The following is a 22,860-nucleotide window of genomic DNA, read 5'->3' on the forward strand; positions in this document are numbered from 1 at the left end:
TGGAATTGGGCTCCCCTCTTGGTCGCACTGCTGTAGCTTATAAAATAAAAATTAATTACAGTTTAAAACATGAAGTTCTGGAATTACTGAAGCAGCAGTATCAGCAGCAATGTCATTAGATCATCAGACTGTTCAGCCAGTGCTGCAGTGTTTCAGTGAGCACCTTGTTCAAGTGAGCAAGATGTTCTTGCAGCGTAACATGGCTCTGCTCTGCTGATCCGTAGAGAGGAATGTGTGGAAACCAAGGAAAGGACTTTCTGGCTTCACAGCAAGCCCATAGATCCAAAATTTAGCACTATCCAGATTTGGGGGTTTGCTCTCAGTTGTTTTGTAGCTAAGCTTTCAGGTCTGTTTTCCTTGATCTACATAATGATTCTTGAAGCTTTAAACCATGCCAAGAGTCTGGCACAAACGTTGGTGAGCATGTCCTCAGGGACTGTCTGGTGATTGGCCATGCTTTAGGAGAAACTGTGCTATCAAGGGTGAAGTGGTGACACAGACTAGCGGGGCAAACTGCTGAACTGTCTCAGTGAGCTCCAACTTCGGGCTGTTTCAGGGAATTTATGGGCGACTTTTTGTGTGGATCGTGGAGAAGATCAACGCTGCAATTTACAGACCTCCTTCCCAGGAACTCAAAAGTATCAGGAGATCCATTGGCCTTCTTGACATCTTTGGTTTTGAGAACTTCTCTGTGAACAGGTATGGAGCCTGCAAAGGAGAACCAGGTCTTAATCCTCCTTCACAAGCCCAAGCTCAAGGTCTTGCAGTCCTTTCACTTCTCCTGAAGTGAACTGGACTGGGTTGGACCAAGCCTTTTCTATATGAGAAATTATCAGAAGTAACCAATTGCAGCAGACAGTGGAGTTCCTAAACTGATTTAGTCCACACACATAACATTGTTTTGGAAGAAGAACTGATTGTCTGAACCAATAAGTAAATTCTAAGCCAACAGCAGCCTTAATGAGTTATTGACAAGGTCTGAGAGTATTGCTTCAAGTGTGGAGAGAGATGTAGAAAAATTAACCAGGATATATATAAAGTGGCCTTTTCTTGACCTTCCCTCCACAGTTTTGAACAGCTTTGCATAAACTTTGCGAACGAAAACCTGCAACAGTTCTTTGTGCGCCACGTCTTCAAACTAGAGCAGGAGGAGTACAACCTGGAGAACATCAACTGGCAGCACATCGAGTTCACTGATAACCAGGATGCCTTGGACATGATTGCCATCAAGCCTATGAACATCATCTCACTCATTGACGAGGAGAGCAAGTTCCCCAAGGTGTGTTTTTGGCTCAGTCTTGCTGCCAGTGACTCTCCTCAATTTATCCCCTTTTTTTAATTCCGTTTTTGCTTTTATCCCCTTTGTATCTCTCCTGTGAGAGACCTGCTCAGCCCCAAAAGCACATTCACTAATGGCCTATTTATAGTTTTTATTGCTCTCTTAAATTTTCTTCTGTCAGTGTCACAGCCATGCTAAAACAAGTGTTTCTGATGGGAAAATATGACTGCAAGATGCTCAAAGTTTAAGAGAAAATAATGTTAAATATACTCCTTTTGGAGCATTATTTTGAACGCAGCATTACATACCAGTGGTATTTAATCAACTTCTATAATTTCTGCACTTGACATATCTTCTCCAACATATCACGTCTCAACATAAATGCACATTGTCACCAAGACAAGAAGGAAAAGTGCTATTGACTGGAAAATTGTTTCAATGGGAATAGCCTGGGTTAAATGTCAGATCTTTTCATGCATGTGCAGGGTACAGATGCCACCATGTTACACAAGCTGAACTCCCAGCACAAGCTTAACACCAACTATATTCCTCCGAAGAATAACTATGAAACCCAGTTTGGCATTAACCATTTTGCTGGAATTGTTTACTACGAAACAAAAGGTACGGGGCAGCTCCTAGGGCACTGCAGCGGGTGAGGGGATGCTCATGGGCAAACGAGCCGCTGCTGTGTTGGAGCAGGGCAGGGTGGTAGTCCACAGTAGTGTCAATGTGTTCCTTTTCTGGCTGCAATGACTTGGCCCTCCAGCTGTGCCCATGGGCTGCAGAGTTTGGTGCTGTTTCATTTGTGTGTGCCCGTGACAGAATGGCAGTGCTTTGCACCACTGCATCTTCAATCCAGCGTGAAGTTGTGCCTCTGTCTTCCTTGTCATGGTCCCTCTCTCTCTGCCTGCTCATTACTCCCATTACCTCACCAAGAACATCCAGTAATCCAAAAACCCAGAAGCTGCTTGCAGCTGCCATGCTGACCATGTTGCACTGTGTCATCTATGTGTTGTCCCATTATTTCTCTAGGTTTCTTGGAGAAAAACAGGGACACGCTGCACGGAGACATCATTCAGCTGGTGCATTCCTCAAAAAACAAATTCATCAAGCAGATCTTCCAAGCAGATGTGGCAATGGTAATGCAGGCGGGAGAATATCTTTATTCACAAGGAGGGGTGTTCCTGGAAGGGGTGGAAGATTTGCGGAGTCACATTGCTCTGATGCTCTTTGGGGTGTTTCAAACCTGTTAGTGAGAGTCAACCATCAGGAGGTGTTAATGCAGTGTCACGGGTGCATCCACACTCACACCCCAGTTCACTGCATTTGGTTCATCAAATATTATTTTTTTGATGGGTTTACCCCTCTGAATTGTGTAGGGATTGGAACAATTAAATTTGTGATTGTAGAAATATGAGAGAAAAGTAGCTGTACCTTCTGGTTAGGTCATCCAGATGTGTGTATAATAGAATGAGAAGTAGGTGTTAGGAAGTTCTTACCTGTGAGGGTGGTGAGGCACTGGCACAGGCTGCCCAGAGAAGCTATGGATGCCCCATCCTTGGAAGTGTTCAAGCAGTCTGGTCTACTGGAAGGTGCCCCTGCCTATGGCGGGGGAGTTGGAACTCTGTGACCTTGAAGGTCCCTTTAAACACAAACCTTTCTATGAGTCCAAGTAAAAGCCAAAAGCTTTTTGACCACAGTATAACAAAAGGACAATCTTGCTGGTCCCTAAGCACTGCAACAGGACTTGGAGGGAACAGTTGTGTTTTACTGTCGCAACAGCAGAGAGAGGGAACACCGGTTATGAAAGCTGAAGTTCAAAGCTCCTCTTTCCACATCCCAGTCCTCCAGTAGGTTATGTGCTTACTGCATGCTCAGTGTGAGAGAAGACTGTGTGCCTTGAAGTTTCAGAGAAAGGCAGAGTTATTGCTTTAACCCTTCCCAACACGGTTGAGCATTTATTACTGGGATACCAGCTTAAATGTTGATATTCGTGACCATTTCACCTTTAATAACACAAATATATGATATTTTCTTCAGGAAGTTGAACATCTAAATCTCCCTACTCAGCCCTGCTCCCAAAATTACAGTATGAAGTGTTTTAAAATATCAGTCTTGCCGAATGTGAAACTCTATACCGATCAGTCACTACGGCCAAATCTCCCAGTCTTTCCCAAGGCAAAAGCCATGGGACTGCAGAGGGTACGGGGATTACGTTTTTTCAAAGCAAACAAATTTTTTGGCAGTCAGAGTCCCATTTCCAAATGCCAGCCAATGCCACTGATGGACCAAGGGACTTAGGGACTCTCAGGAGTGCCAAGCTGTAAGTGCTGAATTCCTTTACTTGCCAAGGGAAGGAAATATTTACATTCCCAAGACATTTCTTTGAATATGCTACTTGCTGCTTTGCTCATAACCTTTAGCCATACAGTTTTGCTCCTGCTGAAATTAATGATCATTATCATTTTGGCTTCATGAGGCATAAGAGGACATTTATCAACTACTAATCAAGCTACCAATTGGCATCACACTCCTGTTGGGTTCAGAGCTGTCCTCAGAAGTGGATACTCCTGTTGAAGTAGACACTAACTCCCTTCGCATCAGTGCTGCTGCTTACTTTGCTTTTTATTGCTTATTCCTCGCTGCTTTTTATTTTTGGTATAAACGTTGCAGTAGACCTTGGAAGTGATTTCTTTCTTCTTTGGGCAGAGCAGAGATGCACTCTGGGGCGTCAATGAAAGGATTTACACAGTCACACAAGCTTTCTCACAGGGATCCCTACCAAGGCATCTTTAAAAGATGCTGGAAGTATATAATAGCAAAGTTGAGGTGTCTGCCTGGATGTTGTCTAGGATCTGAGAACTGAACCCTTTGAAAGCATTGGGACCCTCTCTTTTTTTTTTTTAGCATAAACCATTTGGGGTTTTTTTATAGTTTTTTTATAGTCTCACTAGATATCTTCAGAATCTGTTCCAAGTGGTGGTCTCTGTGGTTTAATACTTTAATGGTGTCTGGTTTTCTTTTTGGAGAGAGTTTTAGCCTGATGCCATGGAACTGGAAGAAGAGCCAACATTGTGTACCAGCTCCCAGTCATGCACAGTGTCACTGTGAACCTGGGGAGCACTAATTCCCTAGACACCACCACACAAAAATTCTCAGACAAGCAGGATCCAACATGGGGCTGAGATGCTTTTGCCGTTGCTTTCCACCAACGTTCAGTAATGTTTGCAGCCCTTTTCTTAGGACAAGTGCCCCAAGCGAAGGAGCAAGTGCACCTGGGTCATGGAAATTGATTGCATGTAGCAAAGATCTGTGGTGAAGTGTCCTTGGGATGTCTTGGAACTGTGCATGCCTTCCCTGAGCTTCAGTGAGGCAATCTATGGAGGAACTTCCCAGAGACACTCAGGCTTGGTCAATCAAATAGAACATCTTCTCTTAAAAAGAAATAAGTGGCTGCTCTGCTAAGGGCTAAATCAAATCATGAGGCATTTTTCTCAACACCTTCCAAATTTAGTCCTGAGGATCTTTTTCATGAGTTTGTAGGATTTTGTGAGTCAGTTACAAGTAAGTCCACATCTGCTTTACGTTCAGTCTTTTAAATGGGGTCCTTATATTCCAGAAACTTGAGAAAGCCACAGATCAGGGAAATTTGAAAACTGGTTGAGATTGTATATGTGAACATTATTTTGTCCCTGAAAGACCTAATATTTGTACACAATGAAAGCTGTGTGGTGAACTAGGTATTTCTGGAGCACATGGGGCTGTAAAGTCTCATTTATTCATGGTCATCCCAGAGAAGGTTTATCTGCATGTGTTTGCTGAACAGGAACGTTGCTTTGAGTGGTGCCAGGTGAAATTATGGATTGAGTGGGAGTTGTACACTGTTCCTCTGAGGAATCAGCTGGTGTGGACTGTCAGCACTGCTTGCTCAAGGAACAGGTAGAAGGAGCAGTGGAGGATGAAACCCTGTAAAGTGAAAAACAAATGGGAAACTGGGCAGGTGGGCTTTCTCCTTGGCAAAAGTTTAAATTCTATCAAAAATACCTGATTTTTTGGGATTAAAATTAGGGAGGAAGGGGGGAATTTTTTTATTTTTTTTTCATTTTTGTGTTTTGTTCCTGGCACCTTCCAAACCACTGTATATTGAGAGCAGAGATGTGTGAAGAAGAGTGAGGATGGCTGAAATTGGATGGATAAAGAATGAGGTTGAAAATGTACAAAGTTTGTTCTCAAGAAGCAAGAGCTGAACACTGGCAATTCCCTCAGATTCAGAGAAGTGAATATCAAAACAAAGGAGAAAAGCCAGGAGAGAGTTAGACAAAGATCTAAGAATTAATGCATTTTTTTCATGAGATATATAACAGCTGGACTTCCAAGACTAAAAATGTCAGGCTCCCATTTCAGTTATTCCTTCTTTTCACTATTTACTCTTCTCTGTCTCTGTTTTGTGTTTTGTTTTGTTTTTGTTTTTACCTGTGCTTCGTGTAGTTTCTCTGTGGCTATGCATCCAGCACATTTGGCCAGTCGCCCACACCCACACCAAAGGTAAACTGAATACATGAGTTCCTCTGTTGTATACTCACCTCTCTTTGGCAAGGATTGTGCTTTACTTCTGTTGGTTTATTTCTCTTCCTGCACTATCTATAGAGGATCCATTTCAAGTGACCGATGTGTTGGAGAGCACTTTTAAAGCTTGTTGAATAGGTACAGGTGTATGACTGTGTCACTTAATTCTAGGACTCAACTCAGAAGAACTTTGTAATGATGGAAATTTGGTTTGGATGAAATCAGAACCAGGCTCAGCCAACGTTTTGAGGATTTTTTTTCCTGATATTTGAAGCATTTTAAATAACTTCAGATGGATCATCTGAGATTTGGCTGTTATTTACCATGGTGCCACCATTGGCTTCAGTGGGACATTATTCCTCCAAACAGCTGCAAATCTGACCCTGTTTTGCACTTTTTGAGGCAAAAAAGCTCACATGCAAAGAGAGACTCCTGGATTGCATTTCTGGGTTGTTTGGAAATGCTTTCAGAGACAAGATAATATGAAATTTTGTCATGATCATCAAAACAGGCTTTTGGCACCTTTTTCAGGTCTTTTCTGCTGCATTTTAACTACTGACTGATTCTGATAACCCAAACCTGCTTGCTAGTTATTTGGCCATAAAATAGAATATTGTGCGCTAAAGATTTTATGATATAAGCTTTGTGATTCTGCTCACATTTCTACAACCCCTTGATAACCAGAGGATTAGCCTGCTTTTCAAAATTCAGCTCTCTGCATGGGACTGAATTTCATCCCTTTTTACCTCTGCAGTATCTTGGATGTTTGGATTTGGAATTCCAATGAGGAGGATCTGACCCAAAATGACTGAAAGCCATTAATTCCAGAGGTGGACTCCTTCCCCTCTGCATCATGATTAAAACTGTTCCAATTTGAACACATCACTGGGCCTTGCTCTAGAGTTGTACCAAAAATCATAGTATTTCCTGAGTAAGGATACAAGAGAGCTGGAGAGGAATTTTTGACAAGGGCCTTGAGTGTTAGGACAAGGGGAATGGCATAAAACTGAAGGAGAAAATGTTTTGTTGAGGTGTTAGGAAGAAATTCTTTCCTGTGAGGGTGGTGAGGCACTGGCACAGGCTGCCCAGAGAAGCTGTGGATGCCCCATCCCTGGAAGTGTTCAAGGCCAGGTTGGATGGGGCTTTGAGAAACCAGGTCTAGCAGAAGGTGTCCCTGCCCATGGCAGGGGGTTGGAACTAAATAAGCTTTAAGATCCCTTCCAACCCAAACCATTAACAGTTCTGTGATTCTATGGTGGGATTAAATCCAGGAGACAAACATGCAAAATCTGTTGGAAATGTTTAGACCAGCTTTTTGCTCTGAAGATGTCAAGAGGTAATACAAGGAAACAGAAGTTTTGTTGTTGTCATAGTTGATCTTACAACTAAACTTCATGTTTTGTAGGTTTTCTGGTGAATAATTGCTCATATTTGTTAGACACTGAAGCAAAGGTGGAGCAGCCAAGATAAAAATGATTTTTCATATATATATATATATATATATATATACATATATATATATATATACACATGTCAGTAAGCTTGTAGTTCAAAACAGGGATACTTGGCACTGTTTTATGTAGCCCATGTCTGTCCAGCTCTGCATTGGTTGGCACTTTCCAGACTGCACAGCCTTTAGGAGAAAGACTCCCTTCACTATATGTCACTGCAGAATGAGGTGGCCTCAGCTTTCAGTAGTCATGTGAAGGCCGCACCAGTGACATTTCATATAAAAAATATATCAAAGAAAAAGCATCATTTTGCCCAGAAAATGCATGTCACACTGGCATGGCTCAATGTAGTGACCTTATAATCCTAACGAGTTGGGAGGATGGTCCTTTGTCCAGAACCTTTCCCTAAAGTATTGCTGCTGTGACATGCTTCACCCTCCTTCCCTATCCCTACTCAAGTATTTAATCTTTCTGCATTTCCACTTAAGCAGGCCGCCATCTCCTGATGGTGTTTCTGGGGCACCAGCAGCCACAAGGCCTGGTCCTTCAAGGGGGGAAAGGTGCAGAAGGACAGAAGGAATAACCTCTACCATTTCTGGCTCAGTGACATTTCTCCTTGTAGCTGCCTTTCTCCTTGCCCTTTGTCTTGGTGTTACTGCAAACAGCCATGTATGTGTTGGCACTTCCAAAGTTCAGACTGGCTTGAGATGGCAGAAAGAAGTGGAATTGAAGCATGTCCGGATGTCATGCTGGTCTGCACATCATCCTAAACTCTCTTCTGCATGCTCCCTCTCTGTAAATCATCTAATTCTCTTCTTTTACTCATTTTTTTCTTCTCTTTTTGAGTCTTTTCCTCCTTTGATGCTGAGTACAGGCTGAGTGCTCCAGTCTGGGGTACAGCACCTGTGAATCCTGCTCATCCTTCCCCATGTTACACAGGTCTCATCCTCCCTTCTACTGGGCTTTGTACAGACACCAGTGAAGAGGTAGTCTGGGTCCCAAAGATGTTACAGTCTCAGAGTTTGAAAACTAGGAAGTATCTGGACAGGGAAAAGCAGAATATACCGGCTCTTTCTCCATCAGGTTATGGGGACTGGGTCTGGTTTTAGCTTAAAAAAAAATGCTTCTCTGCAGTAAATCCTGCATTTTCAGTGCTAGGATTGAGAGTGCTAGGCTGTGTTGAGAGGCTGCTCCTCTCCTTTTTTGGGGTTGTTTTGTGGAAGTAAGGGAAAAAGTGTGATTCTCTCCAAGCTGGTATTGAGGTGAGGCAGAAGGAACTGCAGTTACTTGAGTGGTGTCACCCATCCCTGAAGGATGAAGCTGATGCAAAACACTTTTCAGAGTATTTATTGTGTATCCGAGAGCCCGAGAAGTGCCCATAGGGGTGGTGCCCACCAGTGAGAGAGGTCTGTGCACAAATGTCAGGCCCTGAAATGTCCTTGATGGGACCATGTGGTCTTGACAGGGGGAGCCCACACCACTCTGACTATTTGGACAGGAAGACAAGCTACTCTCTGGGCACTGTCCCTTCCTTCCAACCCCTCCCAGTAAAAAGCTCTCAGATGTAAGGATGGAGATGGCACCACTGCTTTTTGCCAGATCTGGATGCATGCAAAGCATGCAAGAAAATGCAAGGCACTAGCAAGCTGGAGAGGCATTTCTTGCTGTCTGGGAGCAAACCACTCGTGCATTCCCTTATAGACCCTTGTACAAAGTTTTGCTCCGTTCCTAACACCATGGCTTAAAAATGATCTCTCCCAGCCAAGCCCAAACTCACTAAAATTTACAATTGTTTCTGACTGCCAGCCCTGCTGCTGCATCTGTTGCTGCTTCTAATCCCTGTGGCTATCCTTCCACATCTCACAGAGGTGACCTCGTGCATAATTTAGCAATGTGTTAAGAAAACATTCATCAAAGCCTTTCAAACCAGGATTCCTGCTGAAACAGCCTTTTCATCAGAAAATTTGCAACAAAATATGAGCATCACACTCTACAGTGTTCTGCAGGTAGCAGCTGTATCCATTCATTACTCTAGATTTGTTAGCAATTTGTCCTTCCAGGGAGGATTTTGCTGGGAGAGATCAGTGGTAGCCCCCCAAGGCTCTTCTGCACAAGCAGGCCAGGTTTCTGTGGTGTTTGCATGAGCTGGGTTTTCTCTTGTTGGAATTCCATGACAACTTTGTGTTTGTCTTGACTGGGTTTGTCTCAACATCACGTCCAACCTGAGCTGTGTAAACTCCCTGTTTGTGGCAAAGGGCTTGGACCAGAGGGAATTTGTAATCCTTTCTCATCCAAACTATTCCATGATTCTATGGAATTCCTCAGTTTTGAGGGGTGGGAATGTTAAAGGTTACTAGTGCTATGTGATGAAGCATGTGTAAGGATTTTAGCAAAATTAGAAATAAACACGGCAACAAAAATGTGCAAATAAACACTGCAAAACATGGCAGCAAGGCCAGTGCAGATGAGGATTTTGTGACTCCACATGTGGCTTGACCACCTGCAAATAAAAGGACATTTGGAGGAAAAATGCATTAAAATCCTGCTGGAATTCTCTGGCCATCAGGTCATGTCACAGGTCATGTTATACATGCACCCTGTTTTTAATTGAGAGGGGGTTGTCTCCTGGTGCCCTTCCACCAACTCTTCCTCCTGCTGCCCCACAAAGGCTCCATGAACACCAGACCCCACTAGATGCACAGCACCACTGTAACTGATGTGTAATGAACTTAGGTAATAGTGGCTGGCACATGAAATGATCTAGGGACGTCACTTGGAGGTGGTTTAACAAGGTTTTCCCAGAGCAGGGAAAAGGGACTACTAAGGGAAACATACACATTCTCATTTAGAAACGCCTCAAAATAGAGATTGAGTTATTGATTTGATCAAGGGAGCTAAACCAAGAAAAATATTCCAAATCATCCTGATTCCCCCTACCCTAAATACTCACCTCTTTTAGTCTATTTGATATTATTTTCCAAGAGCAGCTCAAATCTGTGGTAGTACAGGCTGAGCAATCTCAGCAGAAGTTTCTGAAACTTGCGGAAGCACATTTACCTGGATTATGTTTTTACCCCAAATGAGTCACTGGTTCTTGTTCCAGGGAGCGGGAGGAGCCTCGCCTGACATGAGGAACCATGACAGAGGGTTTTGCATGCCCATGCTGCAATGCTTGGGGAGAGGGAAGTCCACATTGCTCCTGAGAGCATCCCTGGGCAGGTGCATTGCCCCAAGCTGTAATACAGAGGATTCTGATGGCCCAGAAGAGGCTGTTTGCTCTTATGGGCAGATCTTCCTCGTGGATCTGCATGGGGAAGATGGGTTTTCCAGTCAGACGGGAAGGTTCAAGCAGGAGAAATTAAATCACGGCACTTTTCCTGACTGAACAGAGCCATATGGAGTAGGCTGCCAGAGCCTGGCCACTGCAAGTTCACAGGCTCTGCGCTTCCCCTCTCCTGCCTTGTACAACTTCCAACCACCTCTGTCCCTTCTCCCCGCTCTGGCCCTGCCTGTTGCAGGAGGTTCCTGGGGATGCAGCCAGAGGGGAAAGGCAGTGTTATCCTTTCATTTCCTGAGTGCACTGCGCTGCGGTTTTGCAGGGAGCAGAGACGAGGAAGCGCTCACCGACGCTCAGCAGCCAGTTCAAGCGCTCCCTGGAGCTGTTGATGAGGACTCTCAGCGTGTGCCAGCCCTTTTTTGTCCGCTGCATCAAGCCCAATGAGTACAAGAAGCCCATGGTAAGTCCCGCTTTTCTCTCCTGGCTGCTTTTCTCATGGGACTGCCCGTGGGGTCATTCTGCCCTGGAGCTACTGGCAAAACTCCTTTGGGCATCAGCGGAGTCAGGATTAACCCTGCACGCTTAGAAAACCAACCCACAGCCCGCTGTGCAAGCAACAGAGTCACAGAAGTGTTGGCAAAATCCGGCGCTTGCTTTGCAGCCCAACAGCACCCCAAAAGTTTTTGCCGGGGGTAGCTCCTGACCCTGCCTTTCTTCCCGAGGACCATCTCAAGGAATTCACCCTGCAGCCCTTTATCCTATAGGAAATGCCTCTCCATTTCCATAGGGGGTAGGCTCCTTCCTGCCAGAGACTTCAGCTGAGCCATGAGTTTAGTTCTGTGGCACAGCTCAGTGCTTTCTAAAAATCATCTTCCCATAGGTGTTTTCCTGAAAATCGTTGCTCCCAGTGGATCTCCCTCATTTTAAATCCTGTTTGATCCTTTCCACTGCCTTTTTATTTTCTTCAGCAATTATAAAAGCAGAGCAAAATAGACGCAAAATAGCACAGAGGCAGTGTGAGAGAAGTTATCTTGTTCCAGTTCATAGTGATTTGCTTCAAAAGCAATGAGCACTCTGGGGGCAAACTTTTAGGAGCAAATGAAAAGGAAGGAGAGGGTTCTCAATCCCCCTGACCACAAACTGCTTATGGAAGGGGCTCCGAGTTTTGCAGCAGGAGGCAGGTGATATGGTGGGTGCTGCATGCCCTGATCCCACTCCCCACATCTTGCAGGATCGGCCACTGGCGCTGTGAGCAATCACTGCTTCCTGCTCACCACTTAATAGTGATACTGCTTGGAAAGGAAGATCTTTATTTAATAGATAATCTCGCCAGGCCTGGAGCTTTATCTAAAGTCAGTGTCTGTTAGTAAAGCTCAGCTGAGTGTAAAAAAGCATAAAATACTGAATTTCAGAGCTGTTGTGTACAAGCAGTGTTTGTTTGAAACTTATTTTTGCTGTTCAATGAATCTAATACGATGCAGAGCAAAAGGTGTGGTGGGTCTCTCAGATCATTTTACTGTGCTCTTATCCTGGTTTTGGTGAGAGTAAAAAGGCACCTATTAGCATGTTAATGCAATATATTGGGTAAATATTTAACAGTATGTCTGATCTGCGATTATCATCTGAGCAGGGATTAGAACAAGACCTTCTTTTTGAACATAGGTGGTGTTGAGAAATAGGTGTGCATCCTGAACTGACATTAGCAAATTATTCTAAATGCCCTGACCCTGCTCTGTTTTTACACCTGGATGTCTGGAATTCAGTCTGGTATTTTGTATCGTGCAGAGGAAGCCTGTTTTTCTTAGGGTCTTGCAAGTGCTAAGCCAGAAGTCTCTGTTCAACCTATTTGTCTGCAAAACTTTCAGTCCGACAGGAAAACAGTTTCAAGTTTGAAAGAATTAGACAAAGAGAAATTAATCTTCCCATTAAATAAATGAGTAAGTGAGCTAACACTGAATCAGAGACTGCAGTGTGATATGAAATGTAATTTCTTGCTAAATTTAATTTTGGCCTTGGTTTAATAATCCAAAGGAAAAGAAATCCCAGATAAAGGCACACAGAGCTGTGCAGGGTGACTGCAAAAGAGAACATTGTCTGAGAGATCATTTTCTGTCCCTGCCTTTGAAGGAAAATGTACTGATAGTGATAGGAAATGGGATAGCGGAAGTGAAAGGCCAGTGGAAAGTCCTGACTGTTTGTTACTTTTTGTTATTCTAAAACTTTTACTTCCTTCTGAAATATGCTTTAGAGGGGAAAAAAAATTGTTTGTATCGGGATGCTGGCTGGAGCTCTCTGGGTCTGTAGATCATCCCATGCTGCTGCTTCTGAGTATTGTTCTGGTTCATCTGAGAGAAAGGCATGGGATGAATTAGACAGCAAAACCATGCAAAGAAAATCAAAACCGCCTCCAGCAGTCTGTGCCTCATCAGACCCACGTGGAGGAGCGCATAGTTGCCCATAAGTGCAATGAACTAGCCCAGAAAGACTTCCAATCAAGCCCCTGTGTCCTGTAACCTCCCCAGCTGTTTGATCGGGAGCTGTGCGTCCGTCAGCTGAGGTACTCGGGGATGATGGAGACCATCCGCATCCGCCGGGCCGGATACCCCATCCGCTACACCTTCGTGGAGTTCGTGGACCGGTACCGGGTGCTCATGCCTGGGGTGAAGCCAGCGTACAAGCAGGTGAGATCCTGTTTCACAGGGAACGAGGGCTCTCTGCTGGGCAGTCTCCAGAGATTATGGGGTGTGCCTCCTCTGCTAAAACAATGACACAACATTTGATCCCCAGGTGTCACAGTGGTGCCCTGGCTTTCCAAGTGAAGGAAGGAAGGAAAAATGGTGACAGGGCTGGCAGGGACAGGTAGCCACATTCAGCCTGTCCGTCTCACTCATCTTAAACAAAATGACAGTAAAGCCATAAGAAACTCATTAGCAGAAAACTGCAGGATTTGGGACCAGAAAAGGTTTACACTGGGCTTGGGAGGAGCAGTGGGTGAGTCTGATCCTGGTGAATCCCAACTCCTTTTCTGTCAGGGTGACCTGCGTGGGACATGCCAGCGCATTGCTGAAGCAGTGCTGGGGAAGGATGATGACTGGCAGATTGGCAAGACGAAGATATTTCTGAAGGTGAGTGATTCTCCACATTCCCTCTACCATCTTGGATCCTACCATTTCCTTTCCATCATGAGACGTGACCCTTATCCATGGTCTCTGGGCTAGCATGTCAGTGGGTAGAACCTGATTTAAGGCAGAACGTTTGGGGCCGGTTTAGGAGCAGCAGGCAGGAAGCAGTCCTGACACAGTGCCAGCGCTGATTCATTCACAAATCCATACCGACGCAAAAGTGGTCACATCCAGCGCGCAGCCTTTTCCCTCCTGCGCTGAGTGGTTCAGCTTCCTCTCCTGCCTTCGTCCAAAAGGCACAGCAGTAGGAGGGAATCCCATGCAGAGCCCTGCAGAGAGAGGGACGTGAGCACAACAGACTCATTTTGCTTTCTGCACATCCTTGTGCAAACTAAGATGTGCCTACAGTCTCCTTTTCTGCATCAGTCCAGCTGACACAGAGCAGTCCAACACTGCAGGTCCCCTGCAACCCCTGACACACTCATCTTTCCTTACAAACCCATTCCTGTTCCGGGAAGGTGAGGCTTCTCTTGAGCAAAAATCGCAATGATAAACCCTGGCTGCTTACACCTAAATTCATCCCCAAATCCCACTGCCAGCACAAACACCCCCATCTCTCCCCCAGGACTTGTTCCCACTAGTTGCTCTTTCCAGAGCCTGTTATCAAGATTTCACAGCTGTCACGACAGGAAACAGAGAAATCGGGAGGCCCTGAGGGGCCGCGGGAGGCCGAGCAAAGCAGGAAATGTGTGGAACTGCCTCTGCTGCACCCAGTGCTGCATGGCTCAACCTGCCACGACTGGGAAAGAAGGCTGAATCCCACACAGCATGGGAGGAATCAGAATAAAGCTTGGATCGGTGCATCTGAAGGCCGCAGGGCAAAGGAAATTCAGTGTTTTGAGGAGTTGGTTTTTTTGTGTGTGTGGTGGTGTTGGTTTTTTGGGGTTTTTTTTTTTGGGGGGGGGGGGGTTGTTTGTTTGTTTGGGGGTTTTTTGGTTTTTTTTTGGTTGTTGGGGGGGGTTTTTTTTTGTTTTTTTTTTTTTTTTTTGCTTAGGGAGAAATTGGTTAGGGAGGCATTGCAGTCATGGCTGGAAGAAGTGATAGGACCCAGGCAGCCTGGAGTTTGTTTACAAATCTCTCCAGTGCTCCTAGGAGCTGCTCCCTTGGCTGAGAGCACTAGGAGGGAGCTCTGCAAGGAAGGACAATGTAATTCAGTTGTTTTCAGACTGTGAAGTATTGCATTTGCAGCTTTAGAATGATCTGGTTAATTTGGGAGTGAAAACCATAGATCACTAGGGTTTATGTTGGGACTTCCCCAGTGAGCAGGTGGGGTAATACTTGGGATGTAAAATGACCTAAGAGTTTATTTTGAACAACTATCCCGTAAAAGGGTCTTGAACCACCCGCTCTGGCCACATATCAGGCAGAGGGAGAGCTTGAGACATTGGTGTTATGTTGCTTCCTCCCACAGGACCACCACGACATGCTGCTGGAGATTGAGAGAGACAAGGCCATCACAGACAAAGTCATCCTCATCCAGAAGGTGGTCCGTGGGTACAAAGACAGGTAGGTATGGACCCCACGGCCAAATGGGAGGTGGGCTATGTGGGATGCTTCATCCAGCAAGTGGCTCCCAGAGGCTGTGTCACTCCTTTGATGCCCAGGTGACCAGAGGAAACCCCTGATATGTCGACACTCAGGTGCAGCAAGTACTGGGGGAAAACCGTAGAGGAAACAAGAGGATACCTGTGTTATCTGCCTCAAACCTGGCCAGAACAGGACCTCCTGTCCCTGTTCAGTGCCATCTTCAGGGGATGTGGTGTTGGCTGTGACAGTGCAGCAGTGGCAATGCTGAGAGTCCAATCTCTGGAGATCCCCACAAGACTACAGAGGGAACACTGGGTCACCTACTGCTACTAAAGCTGCTCTCCCCAAGGCCCAAGGGGTTCAGAACTCTTCCCTTTGCGACCCAGTTTCCAGACATGGGAAGAGGACAGGTGGCTCATGATACCATTGTGGATAAAGAGAGGGAGCCACAGCCAAGGACAAGCTTCGCCTACAGAGGAGGGACAGTTCTTGGGGTTCTATGCTCTTTGATTGTCCAAGCCACGGCTGTGACTCAGGTTGTGCTTTGCAGAAAGGGCACCTGCTAAATGACTCTTCAATCTTCCACACACTTATCGTAGTGAGGCCCCCCCAGGCCCCCCAACACAATTGTCTCCATGTTGTATGCAGGTGGCATCAGATCAGGCTGAGAAGGACAGGAGGAGAAGATGGGGATAGCAGCGTGGTGTTGGTGAGGTTTGCTCCCCATCATTTGGGTGGGATTCAGTCCATTTTCAGGTACTGAAACAAAATGGGAAGGACACACAGGGAAGAGATTTTAGGTGTGAGAAGAGGATGCAGAGCTAGGGGAAGGAGGGAACCATTCCTAGCATCTCCTGTTCTTCTCATTCCCATAATGTGGCATAATCTCCCTGCAGAGACCTCTCAGAGAGAGTGCCTACAGATGTGTTGATGAAAGCAAGGCAAGCTGGGGAAGGAGACATTTTCAAGCTAAAAATGCAGTGTTTATTCCACCTGGACACTCAGGTTCAAATCTCAAAGAAATGAGGCCCAGGAGATGATGATAACTTGAGGCCAAACCACAGAGGCAAATGATTGAAATGCTTTTGCAGGTCCAATTTCCTGAAAGTGAGAAATTCAGTCCTGATGATCCAGAGATACTGGCGTGGACATAACTGCAGGAAGAACTACGGTGCTGTAAGTACAGGGGTGCTTCCTCACACCTCTGCCTTCCTGCCTGTTTCACCTGGGACATATATAAGGGTTTCCTGGTTCACAATGTCCTGTTGAATGTCAGAAGTAGTGAGGTTGGCTTTTATCAGTTGGGGCAATGAATGGAAGTTTGCTCTTTTGCTTTGTCTTCTCATTGAAGAGATCACCTCCTAGCTGTTCTTTCCCCTGTGACTTATATGTCCATTGCACCAACTGGTCATTTGGGGTTTTGTAAGTCTTCCTCTAGTTTCCAGATGACTCAAAACTCAGGAGCAGCTTCCTCTAAAAAATGGACTCCATCTCCATGTGGGACCATATTTGAGTTTGTCACCATCCCAGTCCATAGTCTTCTTCTCTCCCTGTTCCAGCTACTTTTGACCCAACAGCAGGGTCTTTTGGACAGTGTGTTAAGGTCTAAAGTATCTCAATATAATCTTTCAAGTCTGCAGCTTTATAGAAATAGCCACTTCCAGGCTGACTGGGATGCTGCCTCCTGCCATCAAACAGCGCCTTGACTGTCAGGCAGGGGTTTTGCAGATGCTGGACCTCTGTAGGAGCAACCCTCATGGCTTGTGGCTACCTTGGGATGGTTAGCCAGACATCCTGAGGCCTTTCAAAGGCTCAGTGAGGAAGAAACTGTGTTTGTCCTTCCTGGGCTTTGAATCAACTCAGCAGCCAGAGAGCTTCATTTCCCCACCCTCTTGGAGAACCTCCCTCCAGAAGGTTTGCTGTCATGGGGCCTGATTTCAGTGGCTCTTGTTGGCAGCCGTGCAAGCAGGAGATTAGCAGTGGAAATCTGCTTAGGGTGGGTGTGCCCCTGGCTGGCGGGGTGGTTTCATCGCGCTCCCTCTTGCAGATGCGGATTGGCTTCCTGAGGCTGCAGGCCCTGTACCGATCCCGCAAGCTCCACAAGCAGTACCACATGGCTCGCCGGCGGATCATCGAGTTCCAGGCGCGATGCCGGGGCTACCTGGTCCGTAGGGCTTTCCGCCACCGCCTCTGGGCTGTCCTCACCGTCCAGGCCTACGCCCGGGGCATGATCGCCCGAAGGCTCTATAAGCGCCTCCGCGGGGAAGTAAGTGCTCTGGAGGGGAAACGGAGATGAGGAGAGCGGAGAAATACACGCTGCTGTGTCACGTGCCCTTGGGATCCGCTTTTAAGGGGGAAAAAAAAAATCCAAAAGTAATTAGATGCCTATTCAGAAAGGCTCTTCTGTTTATTCCCTCAGTATTATCGACGCCTGGAAGCGGAGAAGCTTCGGCTGGCAGAAGAGGAACGACTTCGAAAGGAGATGAGTGCCAAGAAAGCCAAAGAAGAAGCAGAAAAGAAACACCAAGTACATGGGGACTGATCTCTTTCTGGGGTTCTGTCTGTTCTCCGGGAACTAGTTTTGCTCCTTTGAGGGGCAATGACAAAAATATCTAAGAGATTTCTGCCCTGCTTGAGTGGTTTGTATTTAATTCTCTAAAGTACTCTGTGCTCTATTAGTTTGAATCTGCTCCAGAATTTCTGATTTGCTGCACAGGAATGCCAGAGATTACAGTTATTATTCACTTTTGCTACTGTATAAAGGGGAAACTGGGACATTCTGTGTGTGTGTGGACATGCAGGGCTGTTGTATAAAAGAAAAAAATTAGGTCAGTGAGAGTTTCTGTGCATGGACCAATACCCATAAACAGGCACTAAGAAATGGGGAAAATGCATTGCTTTGTCCTTCTGCAGTTGAGAAACTGAGACATGGACAGGTCCCTGATTTGCTACAAGTTATGATCCGGGTATAGTGCCCTAAACACTGGGCAGCCTGCCTTCCTAAAGCCAGGCCCTGTGGAATTTACTGCCAGCTCTTTGGAAGGAGCAGTTCAGTCATTGCACTTCTCCTTTTGCAGGTACGCCTGGCCCAGCTGGCACGGGAAGATGCAGAGAGAGAAGTAAAGGAGAAAGAGGAAGCACGTCGGAAGAAAGAGCTCTTAGAAAAAATGGAGAGAGCTCGCAATGAGCCAGTGAATGACTCAGAAATGGTGGACAAAATGTTCGGATTCCTGGGGACAACATCCTCCCTTCCTGGCCAGGAGGGACAGGCGCCCAATGGCTTTGAGGTACTGGAGATGTATGGGAGCCTGGCTATCACATGACAGGCATTAGCAAAACATTAATAGATCAAGAGAGAGTACAGTAATAAAAAAGTGTGTCTCTGAAGGCTTCCTTCAAGGCCAGGCTCTCCTGTGTGGCCCCAGAGGGTTACTGTGCTGTGGCTAGAGATGTGGCAGGCAGCCTGGCAGCTTTCCCTGGAACTACCAAATGGAGGAGAGCAGTATTACTATAAGGTCATCAAAGACTTGTGGCCTTTGAGATCCTTCCTTTTAGGTTCATCACAGCTCATGGCATTTAGCTCTTAGACACCCTTTCCCCATGCTATGAGTGGGGCTATGCTCGTTGCTTCACCTACTGCTCCGGGGACATTCCTGGGCACAGGCATTTCTCCTTCGGAGCTTGGGCTTTGTGTGGGCTCTAGAGCTATAGTCCATGTTTTTCCTCCAGCTGACTTTTGCTTTTGGGATGGAAGTCAGACTGGCAGAAAAGACAGGCCCAAAGGGAAATGGTAGTTTGATATCCTAAGCCATGCTGAGTGTCTGACCTGTCCTTCCACAACAGGATCTTGAGCAAGTCCAGAAGGAGCTGGAGGAAGAGGACCTGGATGCAGCATTGCCCCTCCCTGAGGAGGAGGAGGAAGACCTCTCAGAGTACAAATTTGCCAAGTTTGCTGCCACGTATTTCCAGGGCACAACAACACACACGTACATCCGCCGGCCCCTCAAGCAGCCTCTCTTGTACCATGAAGATGAAGGAGACCAGTTGGTGAGGCAGGGGATGAAAAACCTTGAGCAGGGCAAGGGCGGGTTAGAGCAAGCCTGGGTAACCACCCAGCCAAAGGGCACCAGGAGTTTCCATTTTGGGATACACTCATCTTCTGCACAAGTGTCCATGGCCACTGTCGCACCAGTATGCTTTGAGTGCTGGTGAGACAGTGAATATTAGAGGGATGGAGCGTTAGAGAGGAGGATCCATCTCTGTACCTTGGTATTTGTGTTAAGACAACGAGGTGCTCTGGACTCAGGGCAGAGGCAATGGAAATTGTTGCTTCAGCACCACTTGTAAAGCTTCTAGGGAGCTGGAAAATTGCTTCTTGCCTTGTCATCCATACCAGTGCAGAGCTAGAAGAGAACTGCTTGTCCCATAGCCAGCAGTACAAGAGCAGAAATTAATTGAACCTGCATATTATCCATGCATAATATGCATATAATGCATATTATCCATGACCTGTGGTTCTTCTCCCCCTCTGCAGTGGGTTAGGAGCTGCCAGCCCCTGCCCCTTGATAAGGCTGGCATCTCCTGTCAAGAAGCAAACCCCTTGTAGGGTTCACAAACACATTCACGGTGGCACGAACACAGAGCCTGTGTGGTCCCAGCCAGCAGCCTGCCCAGCATTCAGAGAGGATGTGTGCTGCAGGCAAAACTGTGACCTGTGGCACAGAAAGTACTTTATCTCCTGCTGATGTACAGAGAGATCACAGTGGGGATCCTGATGGATTCAACATGGCTTGACCACCTCCTCCACTGCCCTGGTGTGAGCTAATGGGGTGTAACTTCTCTTCCCTTTCAAACAGGCAGCACTTGCTGTATGGATCACTATCCTGCGTTTCATGGGAGACCTCCCTGAGCCAAAATATCACACAGCCATGAGTGATGGTGGTGAGAAGATACCAGTAATGACCAAGATCTATGAGACTCTTGGGAAGAAGACCTATAAGAAAGAACTGCAGGCTCTGCAGGGAGAAGGAGAGGTAAGTGCTGGGTCTTCAAAAGAGATGTTGTTATTATTAGGTGTTGGATATTAAAATGTGTCAGAAAGAAACAACTTGTGGGGTTTGCTGCAGGCAGTCAGTTTGTTGATTTTATTTGCACTCTATGCTACGAAGGGAGAATTGCCTGTGATCCTGTCCCTTCCTCACAGGGAGAACTGAATGTCCGCCAGCTGAATGTTCTCCAGTGAAGGAAGTGCCCTGATATCTCTCAGGGGACTTTGATCTCTCTCCTCCACCCTGCAGGGCTAAAGTACAGAGGGGGAATGCAATGTCCTATGTTTCTTATTTGGGGATTTCCTTTTGATCTGCCCTGAGTCAGAAGAGTCTAAATTAAAAATGTGCCCTTAATCTTAGAGCAAGAAGTAATTAGTTACCAGGAGATTAAGCTGTGGAAATAAAAATTTTAAAAAAAAAAAAAAAAAAAAAATCCCTATTGCATCCTGAGTGCCTTCTGGATGTCATTGGAGGACTTCATCTTCGTATCCTTCCCAGACAAAACATTATTCTGGATAAATCAATGTCCACAGTGCTGATACATTTCCATCTTTGGAAGTTGCTTTATTCAATAGGATGAGATATAATCTGCTATTGGCATCTTCTGGATTTTCAAGAAGTTTTCTTGACAAATCTCTGCAGTATTTGCAGAGGTAAATTAACAAATCTCCTTGTTCTTAGAAATGGTGATACTATTCAGCACTTCTAGTGAATTGCCTGATGAGAGTAGCCTCAGGATCATAATTCTGTAAAAGTATACACCAAGAATCACCTTTCATTCCTTCTACCCATAATTTCTTGCTTGTTTATTACAAAAAAGGTGTTATTTTGGCCAACTGAGATATCAGGTAGTACAGAAGAGTAGGAAATTTAAGCTATCCTTTTTCTCTGTGGTTACATCATCTCTTCACAGTACAAAAAGATGCCTGAACAAAATGATATGCCAATCCAGGATTACATCACCAACTCATATATAATGGATATAAACCATCACAGCCACAGGACTGAAAGTGTTGATTGGGTGTGAATTCATGGTCTTTTCAAAGCTGTTTAAATGGGTAGAGATTAACTTTGTCCGAAAGATTGCTATAAAAGTAGAAAGCCAGCGAGTAATTTGATGATCTATAGTCAGTGCCTGGAGCTGTCCCACATCAAAGGTGTTCTTCTGGGAAACTTGGTAGAGCACAGGGCTGGTTAAAAGTTATGAAACCACAGTGGGTAACTACCCGTCCGTGAATCCCTGGCTAGGTGACTTCCAGGTAAAAACCTGCTGTGCAAATGTCGTGTCTCAGAGAGTGGTCTTGCTCACCGCATTTCCACTGTCATACAGCAGAACTGGGTGGACCTGGGTTAAGCACAAATCAGCCATGTGTTCAACGTAAGTGTTTCATATGCTCCCAGTATATAATTTTCATCTGAGTGACACTTACTGATTAAAGAGTATCTACAAAATTCAGAGCCAGCCCTGGGTTATCAAGGGGCACAGGAATATGTGTCCAGGCTTCTGGCTCCCACTAGAAACATCTCACCCTCTGCTCAGGATTAATGGTCTTTTGCAGGAGGCCAGGAGAGGCAGAGAGAGCACTTGTTCAGCACCTGCATCTCACCACTGTGCATCCACCCCTCTTGCTTTTCAGAGTACTCACATTGATGGGCACAAGAAGAACAGTGTGCGGCACAAACTGGTCTCCTTAACACTCAAGAAGAAATCCAAACTGACGGAGGAGGTGAGGGGAGACGCTTGGCCGCCTGGCAGCACAAGTGCCGTTGGATTGTCTGCAGCCCTCTCTGACTCTCTTCTGCTTTTCCCTAGACAACATAGAACCAGCCCTCCTCTGGGTTTGGCGCTACCTGTCTCTCTGCCTGAAAGATTTAAGGAGTGTTTAAGGGGAAAGGTTGGCTTCCCGTGTCTCCTTGAGTCATTCTGCACCTCGCGCCGGCCTCCCCTCGGCTCCTGTTCTCCATCCATCCAGCACCTTCCCTCCCCTCTTTCACAGCCCTCCGTCCAGCTGCCGATACCTCTCACCACTCTGTGATGGTCTGATTGTTACCCCTGCTTTTAGTTTCCTGCCCTCTACCATAGATAGCAGAGGTGGGGTCTCCAACGGCACTCTCCCATCCTCTGCTCCGCTCCAGTGCCAGGGACAAAACTCCCCATGGGAGCAGTTACCCCAAGCTGAGAGCTTTGGAGAAATGCCATCTCAAAAGAGTGAGGAATGATAAATCTTTCAGGTGGGGCTGATGGAAACTATTGATAGACTGCCCATTTCCAGAGCAGGCACCATGTTACCTGGCTATAGCTGCTTGAGAGCGTGAAGATTGCTCTGTGAGATATTCCCTTAGAGGTCAGTGGGGGCCAATCCAGCTCACCCTAACTGGCTCTGAAGACATTCTAGAAATGTCCCTCTCTGTAAATGGAGGTGGGGTTGACTAGCTGAGAGAGTGGGCTGCTAGGCAGACAAATGCCATCCTTGTTTTCACAAACAGCACCATGCTTATGCATTTTCAGCTGCATCATTAGCATGGGGAA

At 46.0% G+C, this 22,860-nt stretch overlaps 1 protein-coding gene across 3 annotated transcripts in view; it reads left to right on the forward strand.

The window, feature by feature from the left end:
- MYO7A (myosin VIIA) overlaps nt 1-22,860 on the forward strand; it is a 100,380-nt gene that overhangs the window by 55,387 nt on the left and 22,133 nt on the right. For 2 of the 3 annotated variants that reach the window (XM_040055494.2, XM_058419307.1), the window contains exons 12-27: nt 557-699; nt 1,069-1,279; nt 1,765-1,900; nt 2,312-2,418; nt 5,768-5,824; nt 10,896-11,033; nt 13,096-13,254; nt 13,606-13,698; nt 15,167-15,261; nt 16,374-16,458; nt 17,330-17,548; nt 17,702-17,809; nt 18,360-18,569; nt 19,126-19,329; nt 20,139-20,315; nt 21,968-22,057. In XM_040055494.2, the coding sequence (XP_039911428.1) occupies nt 557-699; nt 1,069-1,279; nt 1,765-1,900; nt 2,312-2,418; nt 5,768-5,824; nt 10,896-11,033; nt 13,096-13,254; nt 13,606-13,698; nt 15,167-15,261; nt 16,374-16,458; nt 17,330-17,548; nt 17,702-17,809; nt 18,360-18,569; nt 19,126-19,329; nt 20,139-20,315; nt 21,968-22,057 (2,232 nt within the window). The remainder of the gene's footprint in view (nt 1-556; nt 700-1,068; nt 1,280-1,764; nt 1,901-2,311; nt 2,419-5,767; nt 5,825-10,895; nt 11,034-13,095; nt 13,255-13,605; nt 13,699-15,166; nt 15,262-16,373; nt 16,459-17,329; nt 17,549-17,701; nt 17,810-18,359; nt 18,570-19,125; nt 19,330-20,138; nt 20,316-21,967; nt 22,058-22,860) is intronic. The other variant, XM_040055495.2, reaches the window with a different exon arrangement.

This window comes from Hirundo rustica, chromosome 2, assembly GCF_015227805.2.
Source record: "Hirundo rustica isolate bHirRus1 chromosome 2, bHirRus1.pri.v3, whole genome shotgun sequence".
Lineage (NCBI taxonomy): Eukaryota > Metazoa > Chordata > Aves > Passeriformes > Hirundinidae > Hirundo > Hirundo rustica.